Source organism: Oryza glaberrima, chromosome 1 (genome assembly GCF_000147395.1).
Source record: "Oryza glaberrima chromosome 1, OglaRS2, whole genome shotgun sequence".
Taxonomy (NCBI): Eukaryota; Viridiplantae; Streptophyta; class Magnoliopsida; order Poales; family Poaceae; genus Oryza; species Oryza glaberrima.
The window spans coordinates 18,509,728-18,524,030 of record NC_068326.1 but is presented as its reverse complement, the minus strand read 5'-3'; the positions used below and the strand labels follow the sequence as shown (position 1 = coordinate 18,524,030).

Genomic DNA, 14,303 nt, shown 5'->3' with positions numbered 1-14,303 from the left:
TTAATATTAACATGTAATTTTTTTTTTGCGATGAGAAAATAAAATGAACAAATGGATTATGAATGCGGTGTGAGTGCTCAATCCATAGAAACATAATATAACAACATTCTCTTAAGTATCACAATGATATGGTATCATAATTCTTCTCTTATCTACATTTGCTTTAGGAATACAAAAATAAGCATTAAATAAAGAACATAATTTAAAACTGATAGGTTCAGACTAACAGAAATGGCTTGATTGATCCTGAGCTCCAAATAACAAATAAGGGCTGATAAGTCATCCAAGGGGCTTTGGAGGAGAAAGCAAATGAACGTCATACAAGTTAAGCATACCTGTAACAAACATATTGGTAAAGCAGAGATCTATATATACGTTTGACTCTGCAGAAGCAGGAGAAGTGAGATATAACTTACTTACAAGGAATTATGGAAACTAAACAGAGGTACAAGATAGCCATCTGAAGAAAGCAAAAACAATGTATTTAAAGGAGGCTCGACTTCATGTAACGACACAACGTTAACATGTAATGCATGAATTAGAAACAGAGAGTTTCATGGATGCATATTAAAATCGCATGCTTATACACAAGAACAGCATAAACAATGCTATGTGAATAATAGAACAAAAAGGAATATATGTTGAAGGCAATTTGAACAAACATAAAGTCTCAGGTAATTTCACAATATTACATTTCTATCCGAGCACACAATACAGAGTTTATTTGTACTTGATCTTTGTAGTGTTTCTTAGTGATAGATGCCCAATCATTATTTCTTTGCATTGCCAACCCAACTAATCCCTGTGTTTTTATGCACATCTTCATTCGACAACTCTTCCCTCACCTCCTCAGCATCCCACCACATCTCCTGGGATGCATAAAGGTTTGAGAGCATGACCCTGTAGGAAGCCTTGTCTGGATATAACTCAAAGAGCTTGTCAGCAACGATCCTACCAAGGCTGGAATCACGATGGACACAGCAACCCCAAAGCAATGCACCCCACACACCGGAATCTGCTGGTACTGGCATCGTTTGTATAAGATCATACGCCTCCTTGAGCTGACCAAATGTTGCAAGAAGCCTCACAATATATACATAGTGCTCTGTTTTAACTGCTATGTTGAACTCATCTCTCATTCTCCTAAACAACTCCCACCCTTCATCTAAGAGACCCGCATGACAACATGCAGCAAGTAATGCTGAGAAGGTAGCGCTGTCAGGCTTGGGCTTGTCACTTACCATCTCATCAAGGACTTCAATAGCTTTCGTTGCAAACCCGTGAGATCCAAGGTTTGATATGACTGTATTGTACATAACTAAATTCTTATCAGGCATTTGGAAGAACACTCCATATGCAAAATCAGCAAAACCACATTTTGCATAAGCATCCATCAGAGAAGACGAGACTCTGATGTCAGTGTGAGCTCCAACCCTGAATGCATAACAATGTATCTCCTTGGTATAACTAATATTTACCGTCGAAGCACACGCCGAGAGTAGACTAGCAACCAATATGTTGTCAGGTCTCCTACCCGTGTAGCACATCTGCCGAAACAAACCAAATGACTCCTCATACTTGCAGATGTGCAGTAGTCCTGTAATTAGCGAAGACCATGTAACCAAATCTGCATCCAGCAAGTTACCAAACAAGGAGTGGCCCGAATCCATGCACCCACACCTGAAGTACATGCTAACAAGTGCGCTCCTCACATGGTGTCCTGAATCATAACCTCCCTTGATACACATTCCATGAATTGCTTGACCGAAAGCTAGCGCCTCACGATTCCAGAAAGACGAGACCAAGCTGACCATTGAGTACCCATCCGGTCGCTCCCCAGCTTTCCTCATTGCGGAGAAGAGATCAAGACCATCGTTCCACATTCCCCGGTACCCATACCCAGACATCATGCAGTTCCAGAGAACCAAATCCGGCTCAGGCAATCCATCGAACACGCGGCGAGCATCGCCGACTGGCCCAAGCTTTGCGTAAGCGCTGACGAGCGCGCTTCCGACGACAGGATGCGAGGACATCCCCGCGCACACCACGATCCCGTTCACGACCCTGGCCACGTCGGGGCGCGAGCAGTCGGCGCAGGCGCGGAGGACGCAGGCGAAGGTGTGGGCGTCGGGCGCGGTGGCGGTGGCGGTGGCGGCCGAGGCGGAGCGGCGCATGCGGGCGAAGAGCGCGAGCGCGGCGCGGAGGTCGAGGCGGCGGGCGTGGGCGCGGATGAGGGCGTTGTGGAGGAGGGGCGAGGGCGGCGCCCCGTCGAGGAGGCGGGCGGCGGTGGCGAGGTCGCCCCGCGCGGCGTAGGAGCGGAGGAGGAGGAGGCGGAGGCGGAGGTCGTGGTCGGGTGGGGTGGGGCCGGGGCCGGAGACGAGCAGGCGCGCGTGGAGCTGCTTCGCGTGGGGGAGTGGGAGGAGGACGGCGGCGCCATTTGCGGCGGCGGCGGCGGCGGTGAGGGGCGGGAGATTCCCGCGCATACCATGGACGCGGTCAGAGGCCAGAACATAGGTTAGTGCATAGTTTCATTTCACTATGCTTCTAAGGCCCTGTTGTTTAGTTCCCAAAATTTTTTTCCTAAAAACATCACATCGAATCTTTGATATATGCATGGAGTATTAAATATAGATAAATTAAAAAACTAATTGCACAGTTAGGGAGGAAATCACAAGACGAATGTTTTGAGCCTAATTAATCCATGATTAGCCATAAGTGCTACAGTAACCCACATGTGCTAATGACGGATTAATTAGGCTCAAAAGATTCGTCTCGCGGTTTCCAGGCGAGTTATAAAATTAGTTTTTTCATTCGTGTCCGAAAACCCCTTCCGACATCCGGTCAAACGTCCGATGTGACACCCAAAAATTTTCATTTCCTCAACTAAACACACCCTAATTCGATTCCCCTCCACGACACTATATTCCGCTGTTTTTTTTCCTTGTTGCCCGCACGAATCTCGGAGCGGATCTAAGGGCTAAGAAAACTGTCGCAAGTTTTCTAGCAATTCCGAACATCTAAATGCCCCTCCGTACCCCTTTCTTCTTCCCCTTCTCCGCTGGCAACGCGGCAAGAAGACGGCACCAGCCATCGGTGCCGCTGGGCGTGTTCTAGATTAGGAGGGAACCTGCAACAAACTTGCAAACAACCATCTTCCCTTCCTCCACAGATGTTCAGATCCTTGTCAGCATCGCCTGCCTATACTGTCGAGTCAAGTTGAGTTATTAGTTCTTATCGCTCTCTGTGGATCGAGTTGAGTTGACTTAGCTTTTGGGTCTTTTAATTTCTCCCTTAGGCATCTGTTGACCGAACGGCTGGGTGACGGATGTGGTATTTTTAGGAAAAGCCACTATTTTTTTTACTGTCTTGCCTAGTTGCCTGTGATATCAATATATACCTCAGTTCTGTATATAAATTTACACGTGTACGGTGTACCCCTGCATTTTACCAGCTAGTCTGACCGTCCACATGCAACGCTCCAACTAGCGCGCGGTGACCTTTTTTTTTTTCACATATTCCTAGGTCGTCGGCTCGTCGCTGCTTAAGAAACCCACATCCACATCCCCTTGTCAACGGATAGGCAGCCATGATCATTCCCATCGTCCTGCAGCTGCTCATCATCCTTGGCAATGGCATGGCGATGGCGCCCATGGTGATGGTGGCCGCCCAGCCATGGCACACCTGCGGCGCCAGCAACTACACCGCCGACAGCATGTACCAGCTCAACCTCGACGGCATGTCGGCGTCGCTCTTTCCCGAAGGCTCCGGCGGCGGCATATTCGTCAAGGGCTCCTCCGGCGCCGACCCGGACAAGGTCTACGCCGTCGCGCTCTGCCGCGGCGACGTGGACGACGCCCCCGCCTGCAGCTCCTGCTTCAACGCCGCGTTCAGGCGCGCGATGCAGCTGTGCCCGCGCAGCAAGGACGCCGCCATCTACTACGACGAGTGCCTCCTCCGCTTCTCCGACACGGACATCCTCAACATGGACTCCGTCCGCCGTCTCAACACCTCGGAAATAGTCGATGGCGCGCTTGTCCTGATGAACCTCACCTCGGAGCCCATGCTACCTGGCTGGGACGACGACAGCCGGCCTACGGCGACGACGAACTTCACCGGATTCTTGAAGACGATGCTGACCGACGTGGTAGGGCAAGTTCTCTCCACGAGGAGGCACTACGCGGCGATCCGCATGGAGATGGACGACGGGAGCAGCAGTAGCACCACCGCAGTGCCGCGGGAGTTCTACTGCTTGGCGCAGTGCGCGCCAGACTTGATTGAAGATATATGCTACAGCTGCCTCACGAATTTCAGCGATCGGGCGGTGGCGAGCTTCCCTGGGCGGCAAGGAGGGCGTGTTCTTGGTCTGTGGTGTAATCTGAGGTACTCCCTCCCTCCCTCCGTTTCATATTAATTACAAGTCGTTTGATATTTTTTTAAGTCAAACTTTATTAAGTTTAATCAAGTTTATAAAAAGTTTAACATCTAAAATATGAAATTAGTTTCATTAAATCTAGCATTAAATATAGTTTGATAATGTGTTTGTTTTGTTGTGAAAGTACTAATATATCTTTTTATAAATTTGGTCAAAATTAAACAAGTTTGATTAGAAAAAAGTCAAATTACTAATAATATGAAATAGGGAGTATGGTTTTGGTTATTTCACAACCCTACCTAGTGTTTCTCAAAATATTTTCGGAAATGCTAAATACAGGGATACCATTGCTAGCGTTCAGGACGGGATCGTCATCCTCTCCCAGCCTCACGCACTTACGGATAAGAATGGCCACAACCAGGTTTCGTTTCACGGCGGTGTTGCGGCTGAGATAGCCTATTTCGTGTGAGGTTGCGGCGTGGTGTCAGTCGCCCTAGGCGTCATCGTTACGCAGCACAACTACTCGCGCCAGTTGAGGATGGCGGCGACGCGCGGGGCTTGACCGCCGTCGCAGAATCGAAGAGAGGTGCCACGTTGAGGAGCAGCGCGAGCTCGGCATCGAAGCTGATGGACGTGGGTTGTTGCGACGGTCGGGGATGGAGCTGTCGCCAGAGTGGATAAACGTGGAGCAAGGAGGACACGGCCACCGCCGACGAGCTCCGACTTGGCGTGGACAGAGGAGGATGCGGCCGTCTGCGACGAGCTCCGGCGTGGGGCGTGGATGACAGAGGACGCGACTACCGCAACGAGCTTCGGCGGTGGAGGATGCTGCCGCTGGTGACTAGCTCTAGTGTGAGGCGTAGATGACGGAGGACGCGGGCCACGCGACCGCTGGTGATGAGCTCCGACGTGATGTGGATGGTGGAGGATGCGGCGCGCTGGCGACTAGCTCCAGCATGAGGAGTGGATGACGGAGGACGTAGCCGCCGGCGATGAGCTCCGACGTGACGTGTACCGTGGAGGATGCCGCCGCCAGTGACAAGCTCCGGCATGAGACGTGGACGGTGGGACCACCGGCGATGCCCGGTTCCTGATACCTGACATGTTTCACATGATACTTCACAAGTATCACCTGATACGTGGTAAGGATCACTTGATACCTGACAGGTTTCACCTGATACCTGACAAGTTTCACCTGATATGTGGTAGGAATCGCCTGATACCTGACAGGTTTCACCTGATACTTCGCAAGTATCACCTGATATGTGGTAGGAATCACCTGATATCTAACATGTTTCACCTGATACCTCGCAAGTGATCTATCACCTGATACTGGTTAGGTATCACTATTAGGACATGATAACTCAAAGGTATCAGGACCAGATACCTGACCGGTATCATTCTGTCCCAACGGGATACTATTGTATAGCAGCCCTCAATATTTTTAGTTCCACCATAAAAAATGAACAAAAGTTCAGCCAAGTAGCCACCCTTATTTTAGACCCAGTCCTTAAATTTTATAGGCTGAAAAGGTTAGAGCCTTTACCTATATCTAGGTACGACACGAAGAAGTTCTACACTGGCGCGCCCACGTGGAGCTCCGGGTCGTCGGCGTCGAATGCTATTGTTCCAAGTCCAGCACCGCAGCCAGCCTCGCTGCCACCACCAACGCCAAAATACAAGAGTAAGCACAATATTACATGCCCTTTAATTTCTTTCATTCCATTTTTCAAGCTTTGTAACCAAACTGACCATTTGCATCGTACTAATAACTAAATAGAGCCGATAAGCAAAGTTTTGGCCATTGCCTTGGTAGCTCCACTACTTGCATTGTTTATCTGCGTCATATTGACAAGGCATATAAGAGGTCAGCTATCTACATGGAAATGTACTATATGCAATTAATGTGTATGAGTGTGTAAGCTAAATTAACTGAAAGTATCACATTAACTCGTAATTTAGGTAAGATGAACACGCATGAAGATGAAGCACTAATTTGGGGACTAGAAGGAAGGAGTTCAGAATTCACAGTTTACGACTTTTCCCATGTATTAGAGGCCACAGGTAATTTCTCAGAAGAAAACAAACTTGGGCAAGGAGGCTTTGGTCCTGTATACAAGGTGAGACGGGAAAGAAAACACAAGCATGAGCCTACGCCCTACATATAGAGGCAAATCAAACAGTTTTACATATTATTCATTAATTTGCATATTATAAAACGCAATTCACTCTGCTTTAGCTGATTAAGTTGGTCGTAATATTAGTCAAGTTTCAAAAGACAATTGAAACTGACACTTGTGTCACTAATCCATCTCTTTTGCACTTGTCTCTAGGGCCGATTTCCTGATGGGGTGGAGATAGCAGTTAAGAGGCTTGCTTCTCATTCAGGGCAAGGCTTAACAGAGTTCAAAAATGAAATTCAGCTCATAGCTAAGCTCCAGCACACAAATTTGGTTAGGCTCCTGGGATGCTGTTATCAGCGACAGGAGAAAATACTAGTATATGAATATTTGCCAAATAAAAGCTTGGATTTCTTCATTTTCGGTATATAATTTTTGGTTTATTATCTCTAACTGTCAAAGTTACTTTGTTTATATATCTCATATCTGTGTTAAACTGATTTGTAGATGAAACAAGAAGAGCTTTAGTAGATTGGAATAAACGCCTTGCGATAATAAATGGGATAGCACAAGGACTTCTGTATTTGCATAAGCACTCTCGGTTGCGTATCATTCATAGAGATCTCAAAGCAGGCAACATTCTATTGGACCATGAAATGAACCCTAAAATTTCAGATTTTGGGCTTGCAAAAATATTTAGCACAAATGATACTGAAGGGAATACAAAAAGGATCGTCAGGACCTAGTAAGATTCTTACAAATTCATACATCCTAACTGTACATAATACTGCCAATACTGCCGAGTGACTTCAATGTTTCCTACATATATACTATCCTTTCAGTGGTTATATGGCTCCAGAGTATGCTTCCGAGGGCCTTTTCTCAATCAAATCTGATGTATTCAGCTTCGGTGTGCTAATTCTCGAGACTGTCAGTGGAAAAAGAACATCAAGTTTTCATCGGCATGGAGACTTTATCAACCTTCTTGGACACGTAAGTATTATTATCATATAAATATGTAATGGTTCGAGTTCCTAATCTCCCGAAAATGGAAAGGACACAGTTTTGAATGGCATGGTCGGCATTGTTTTCATCATAAGTCATGTTTCTTTGTTTTTTCACTTCTTCTAGAGTCATAGAATTATCTAAAATCATGAAGATCACTTACATATTTTGAAAGGCACGATGTAACATGGCATCTTAATCTCCATCTTTATCTTCATCTTTATAGGCATGGCAGATGTGGAAAGATGAAACATGGCTTCAACTCATAGATACATCATTAGTAATAGAGTCTCATACACCAGAGATGGCACGATGTATTAACATTGCTTTGCTTTGTGTGCAAGAGAATGCCGCAGATCGACCCACTATGTCAGAGGTTGTTGCGATGCTAACCAGCGAGAGTATGACCCTACCTGAGCCTAAGTACCCTGCTTTTTACCACATGAGGGTGACAAAGGAAGAGCCATCAACTGTTATTATGGCACCTAGTGCTAATGGTATCACACTGTCTGTTGTAGATGGTAGATAGTTCTCAATTGTTGTTTTGGGTCATCTCGTGTCAAAATATTTTGTATTGCACATTGCTCCATTGAAGAACTGTATCTGCTTTTGTTCTCGATAAAAATCTTTACAATAGAAACGTGTATACTTAGATTCTATTTGCGTGTGTTATCTCCTATGGGGGATGCCAGTCAGACAAGCCATGTATTTTTATACAGACTTCAGCACTCCTCATAGTAATAACCCTATGTCTTGACAGCCAGGGTAGGCTTGTTGCTTTATTATTATATGAACACAACTATATATGGGTGGATATGTCTATCTTAGGCCAATCTGCTAGGCTCGTTGAGGATTCCAACAAGATGGTGGTCAGATGTATGGAAGCTTGGCTTTAGTGGCTCTTGGTGGATCAAAGACTAGATCTCAAGAGGGCTTCTTAAGTGTCATGGCTTGGGTTGATTGTTGTGCTGTTGGGTTCCTCCTTCATCTCTTTCATAGGGCTAGGCCTTTCTACCATAGTCCTCACGCATCCGAGGACTCATAGTGGTAGTTTTATTAATCTTCGGTTGAGTCCTTGGTGAGCGCGAGTAGGTCCACTGCAGTCTTCCTCAAGAAGGTCTTGGTTTTCATATGTGATTGGAATGTAATTCCTTACTTTGGAGGGGGGAGGGGGGTTCCTTTTCATAGGTGTATAGGTGTTCTATATGGTTATTTGGTGCTTTCGTAAGTCTCAGGGGCATGCCATATTTTCTACACGATATATGGTAGCCCTTGAATCCTGTTTGGAATGAACATCGGCCAGGAAATCATGCAAGATAACTTGGTTGGAATGATTCCGAACAAGGAGGGAGTGACGATGGTCAACATGCTTGATCTGCATGAAGTGGTTAACATGAAGCAAGTGGTCAGTCTTGGATCTGTCATCATCCTCGATGATCTTGGAGGCATCACATGAGGTCAAAACATGATGACATTGATTGGATGAATCTAATGTGTCAACTATTTTTAGTGAACACTTGGGAACAAAGCAATTAGGGGCTCTGGAAAGCGAATGTTGACGGTTGTTAAGTACCAATTTCGATTGTCAACTACCATAATAATTAAAGGTGAACTAACATTTTTTTACACGTATATTAGTAATAAATAATGTAGTTCCACTTCTATTGGAGAAATACTATGTATGCAAAAGTTATATGAGCCAGCATGCAAAGAAACATACCTCTGGTGAATCACATGCGAGCACACGGAACGATGGGCCCACAAGTAAGCTCAAACCGACTAAAAGTTGGGGCTAAACCGTCCTCAACCACTATTGGGGCCCACGTGCAGTGATTAGTGAAGTCGATGGCGAGAGGTGGGGTCCAGGCCAGGGTTGGACGAACCAATCATAGCCCCTCTCATCACCACCTTACATGTGGATGTTCTAGAGAGCTCCCGAATGACAGTTACAACTACACCAACCTCTACAACCGCCTTACAACCGTCTTTACAAGGCTATAAATAGTGAAGGCCTTTTCACTTCACAACATGCACCTCAAGGAGCAATTCTCTAATTCCATATATTGTATTCTCTCTAGTTGTAGTTCAGTTAGGCTTGGAGTAGTCTTTGGTCCTATAGTCTTCTCGGAGATTCCGGTATGTCTTTAGTAATTTACTCCTCTTGTAAGACTATAGTTTAATAAGGTAATTATCTTCTTATCGGGTTCATAGTTTATGTACTAGTCAATTAGGTATGTGTTCTATGAATAGTTTATACTTCATTTATATACTTCACTTAGTCGATCTATGCTACGGTAACGGTCCAATGATCTTAACGGGCTGTACTAGTTCTAACTTGTCCGTATGAAGGATGGGTGTCCTAGAGGAATTAGTGATATTATTTATTAACATAAACATGGTGCTTAGGTTAGTTAAATGTCGTTGGATGCGGGTATGCCTCACGAAACGTGAGGTAGGTGGCAAGTGGTAACAACCATGTCCGTCCTTTATATTCCTCCACGTCCGGGTATGACATAAGAGTTTGTAAATGCCATAACCACGCTGGCAAACCAATAGGAAGTAGTCTCTCGATAGTACCTAGGTGCCTAGAACTAAGTCCTAGTCTTGTAAGCATGTATGTGTTAAGTGTATACTAAACATTATTAGTATAGATCTACATATGAACCTTAGCTCTCTTCAGTTCTTCTCCATTGCCTAGTATATCTTTATTAGAGGTGAATCTCCTGTCTGTCACACTAACCATTTATCATATTATCAATTAACCCATGTTTAGACTATGGTAAAAGTAACTATAGTTTCATTAATGATATATGAACCCTATCTTTACACCGCCGCCTTCCTTGCGGAAATATAAATACGATACCCTTAGAATACTCCTAGGTGAAATGCTACAGTAGTATCCGTGTATTTGTGGATTCATCTGTGACCGTAAGAAATACCAACAAGCATTTCTAGCGCCGTTGCCGGGGAAGGCCCTAGTTAAAGAATATATTTCATATATTCATAATCATAACTATGATTAGTGAAGCTTGGTCCAAAAAGGTTAAAATTTATTTGTTCTCTTTATGTGAAAGCAGGTAAGGTATGACCGGTTTCGGCTTGCCTTCAAACTTCATTGATAATCTAGAGAAACTTACGAGAAGAATCCGACCTTGCATCGTTCCTCCGCAAATCATGCTCCTCTCATCTCCACCTTCCACGCGGATGTCCCTGATGGTCTCCCAATGACGTTTACCAGTGCATCGACCTCCACAACCACCATTCCAACCGTCATTGGCACACTATACAAGGAGGAGCTAATACACACTCTAATTTGCACAACAAAATAGAGTACAACTCACTTTTAGACTTTACTTTAGTATGTTGGCTTGAGTAGAGAGTGAGGGGAAGCTTCTGAAGGAGTGCCCCAAAATATCGGAGTTCCTCCGAGAATTTTATGGAGTGATGGACTGTCGGCATACTTCCAAAGGAGTTTTGGAGAAAGCTAGGATTGTTAGTCTTCTTCTCTCGCTTGTACCTTAGCGGATGCTTCCTTTTATAAACTAAGTATTCGAGTTTTTATGTTCTTTAATTAGTTTTTTAAGTGTGATATATTCTCATCAGTGCGGATTCATTGCTTAGTGTGCAACTGAGTGCTCTAGTACTAGTACTCTGGATGAAAAGGAAGCTTCTGCGCAAGGCTGGAGTAGTAATAAATAACTTAGGTATGGTGTCTAGGTTGAAAATTACCTTCGTATGTTGTGTGCTCCACGGAAAGTGAGGTAGGCAGTAGGTGGTGATAGCTATGTTCGTCCTTTATATCCCTCCATGTTAGGGAACATCATAGAGCTCAAGGCTAGACTCATCCTGGCAGGCAAAGGGAGAGCCAATGCTTGAAGCATTCGATAGAGTTTTACTTTTAACTTAAGTAGCTAACTAAAAGACATAGGAATCCTCTCTAACCAAACTATCATCAGTTGTTGTCCTTGGATTGAATTTTGTTCATAGATAGTACACACACGTTCCTTGTGTTCGATATCCTTGAAATACTCTAAGGGAAAGTGCTACAGTGGTATCCATGCACTTGTGGATTTATATGTGTGCGTAGCAAATACCAACACTGATTGTAGTGCAACCAAATAATACCAACACTGATTGAAATACTCTAAGGCTTGCTGGTTTTGCTCGACTTGTCATAGGGAGGGGGGAAGGTTTTGCTCCATATACTTGAAAATTTGAGAGATATCTATGTGTTTGGGTGCTCAAAGGTTAGTTCATCTTTATTCTCTCTCTCCATTTTCCCTCATTTGTTGTGAATTCAATGTTAGATTCTTTTTGCAAGAAGTTTTTATGGTAATTGTGTCTCATGGATTATTAAATTCATCAGCACAATTCGCTAATTTCTCTTGTTGAAGTAGATCTATTTTTCTCATTTTGAGTTCAATTTAATTAGTGCTACCCTTTTATGGTCAATAGCAATTATATTGTGGGATAGTGATATTTATTTGATAAATCTAGGTCACCTATAAATAGTAGAATTGAGTAACTAGGAGATTACATTGGTTCTTTTTAGTAAGTTGTAGTATATATGATGACCTATGAACTATGGATTGTAATGTTTCCACAAATATAGGTGACCTATTATCTTCAAGTAATTTAGAGATCATACACTAGTTTTACTGTAAATGATGCAGACTTATTTATTTTATTAAGGGCCTGTTTGGTACAGCTTCAACTCCTAAATATAACTTCAAGAGTTGAGTCTGGAGTGGAGTTGTGGAGCTGCCTAAACCCAGCTCCACAACTCTAGGACATTTTGTGAGAGAGCTCTGCCCAACTCCACTCCCAGTTTTGGTGGAGCTGAAACTGTTTGGGTGAGCTCCAGCTCTAGGAGGAGTGGAGCTGTAGTTGGAGCTGTGCCAAACAGGCCCTAAGTCAGGATGGTCATATGTTTTGATAATGTTGGTCTTGGACTGAAAATAAATAAATCTAGGTCTAGTATTGTATTTCTTTAGTAAGTGATATATATTTGTTGATGTTTAATTTAAATAATTTCGTAGGTAGCGAGATTTGAAATAGAGCAACAATGGATGTACGATGCATCGTGTGGCTCCCTAGAGTATTTCAGGGGAATGACCTACTTCATGATTGTGATGACTTGAGTTCCGAATTATAGGATGCATTAGAATACTTGCCTTGTCCAAGCATTGATTGCATGAGTGAGAGGCTGTTTCATGCCCAACAAGTTCACTCACATGCCTATCTGTACATTTCAAAACAATCATGCTAAGGATGATGATGTAGAGAGTGAAGAAGGCAGTGTAGAGGCATCGAATGACAAAGGTGGATATGAGACTGATGAACTTGATATAATCAGATCATATGTTGTGGAGAGAGGGGCTACACCAATGGCAGGGACTTTGAGAAGTTCAAGTCCATGGTAGAGGACTCAAAAGTGCTGCTTTACCCTGGTTGCAAAAAGAAGCACACTAAGTTGCATGTCGTCCTATTACTACTAAAGATGAAAGTACACAATGGTTATACTAACAAAAGCTTCACAGAGCTGTTATCGTTGATAGGAGATCTTCTTTAGAAACATTGTATAAAGCAAAAAGGTTGTCTGCCCACTTAGAATAAAAGTACGAAAAATTCATGCATGTCAAAATGGCTATATGTTGTATCAGGGTGAGTATATTGATTGGATGCGTATCCATTGTGCAAAGCATCGCACATATAAGGGCAAGGATGGTGATGGTGGCAGTGATAGCACCGATATGAAGAAGAAACAAAAATACACATTAAGGTGATGTGGTCCTATTTCAAGGGTGAAAAGTTAATCCCACAATGTAACAACAATGTGCCATGTATTCAAAATATTGTTAGCTAGCTCAGGTTTCCGAAGTAGGGGTGGAGGATTGTTTGGGCTTAGAGTGATGGTGGGTGGAGTGGCTGACTGGCGTTGGGAATCGGTGGCGATGTTAATCGTGGGACCAAAGAGGGCATTGGGCAGGGAGAATAGTGCCCGGGGAGGAACGGGCTTGTGCAGCATGTTTAAGAGGTGGTGGTACTGCTTACAGCTATATCTTAGGTAGGAGAGGTGCGGTTGGGGGAGACTAACCGGCAAAGAGCTAACCTGATTGTTGGGAGAAGCACGTTGGAGGGAGGCCATGATGGGGCTTCGAATTCATTGGCATTATGGAAGAGGAAGAATCACCAAGCCACGCTGCCCACCTGCTCTTCCCGTCTCTGAGCGGGTCGGGAATAGAAGAGATAAGATGACTGGACATCTTAACTACTTTAAAATCACATTTGTTCTCCTTTCTCCCCTCACAAAAACCGCTCCCTCTCTTTCTAAAAAGGTTCCCCTGAAAAAAAGGGTAAGAAAAACACCCCTAAAAAAAAATCTCATAATCTCGTTACAAATTGTGGGCATGCAAGATCTTAAAGAGAAGGAAAAGTATGAATTAGACCCCTAGACCTGGGTGAGTACGAATAACCCCCTTACACTCGAAAACCAGACATTTTACACCATCAGCTATTCAAACCGGACAAATAACTCTTTGGAGTCAACCCAGAGTTGTTTTGGTCCTACGTGGCAGTCCGTCAGCAAACATTTTTCTAAAAAAAATTGGTTGAGACCACTTGTCAAATTCTCTCCTATTTCTATCTCTTTCCCATCTCACCTCTCTCTCTCTTGACTTCCTAAATGACTAGTTCTTTCTTCTCCTTCCCCTTCTAAAGCATGGCGGCCGTGGTCGGCCCATTGAGCTCACCACGAAGGAGGAGCACTAGCGCACCTACGGGAGAAATACGAGAGCGAGGGAGAT

General features: G+C 44.2%; 1 protein-coding gene and 1 pseudogene across 1 annotated transcript; one reads left to right on the top strand and one right to left on the bottom strand.

Annotated features, from left to right (window-relative positions):
• Positions 1-766: 766 nt before the first annotated feature.
• On the bottom strand, positions 767-2,499 carry LOC127784928 (putative pentatricopeptide repeat-containing protein At1g64310). The gene has a single exon (XM_052312354.1). The coding sequence runs from the start codon at positions 2,481-2,483 to the stop codon at positions 771-773; it is 1,713 nt and encodes a 570-aa protein (XP_052168314.1). The 5' UTR covers positions 2,484-2,499; the 3' UTR covers positions 767-770.
• Positions 2,500-3,586: 1,087 nt separating this feature from the next.
• LOC127759415 (cysteine-rich receptor-like protein kinase 15) lies at positions 3,587-8,026 on the top strand (annotated as a pseudogene).
• Positions 8,027-14,303: the final 6,277 nt, after the last annotated feature.

Bases quoted from the DNA above. Each gene is read 5' to 3' on its own strand.
- LOC127784928 (XM_052312354.1), bottom strand. From the start codon at position 2,483: ATGCGCGGGAATCTCCCGCCCCTCACCGCCGCCGCCGCCGCCGCAAAT.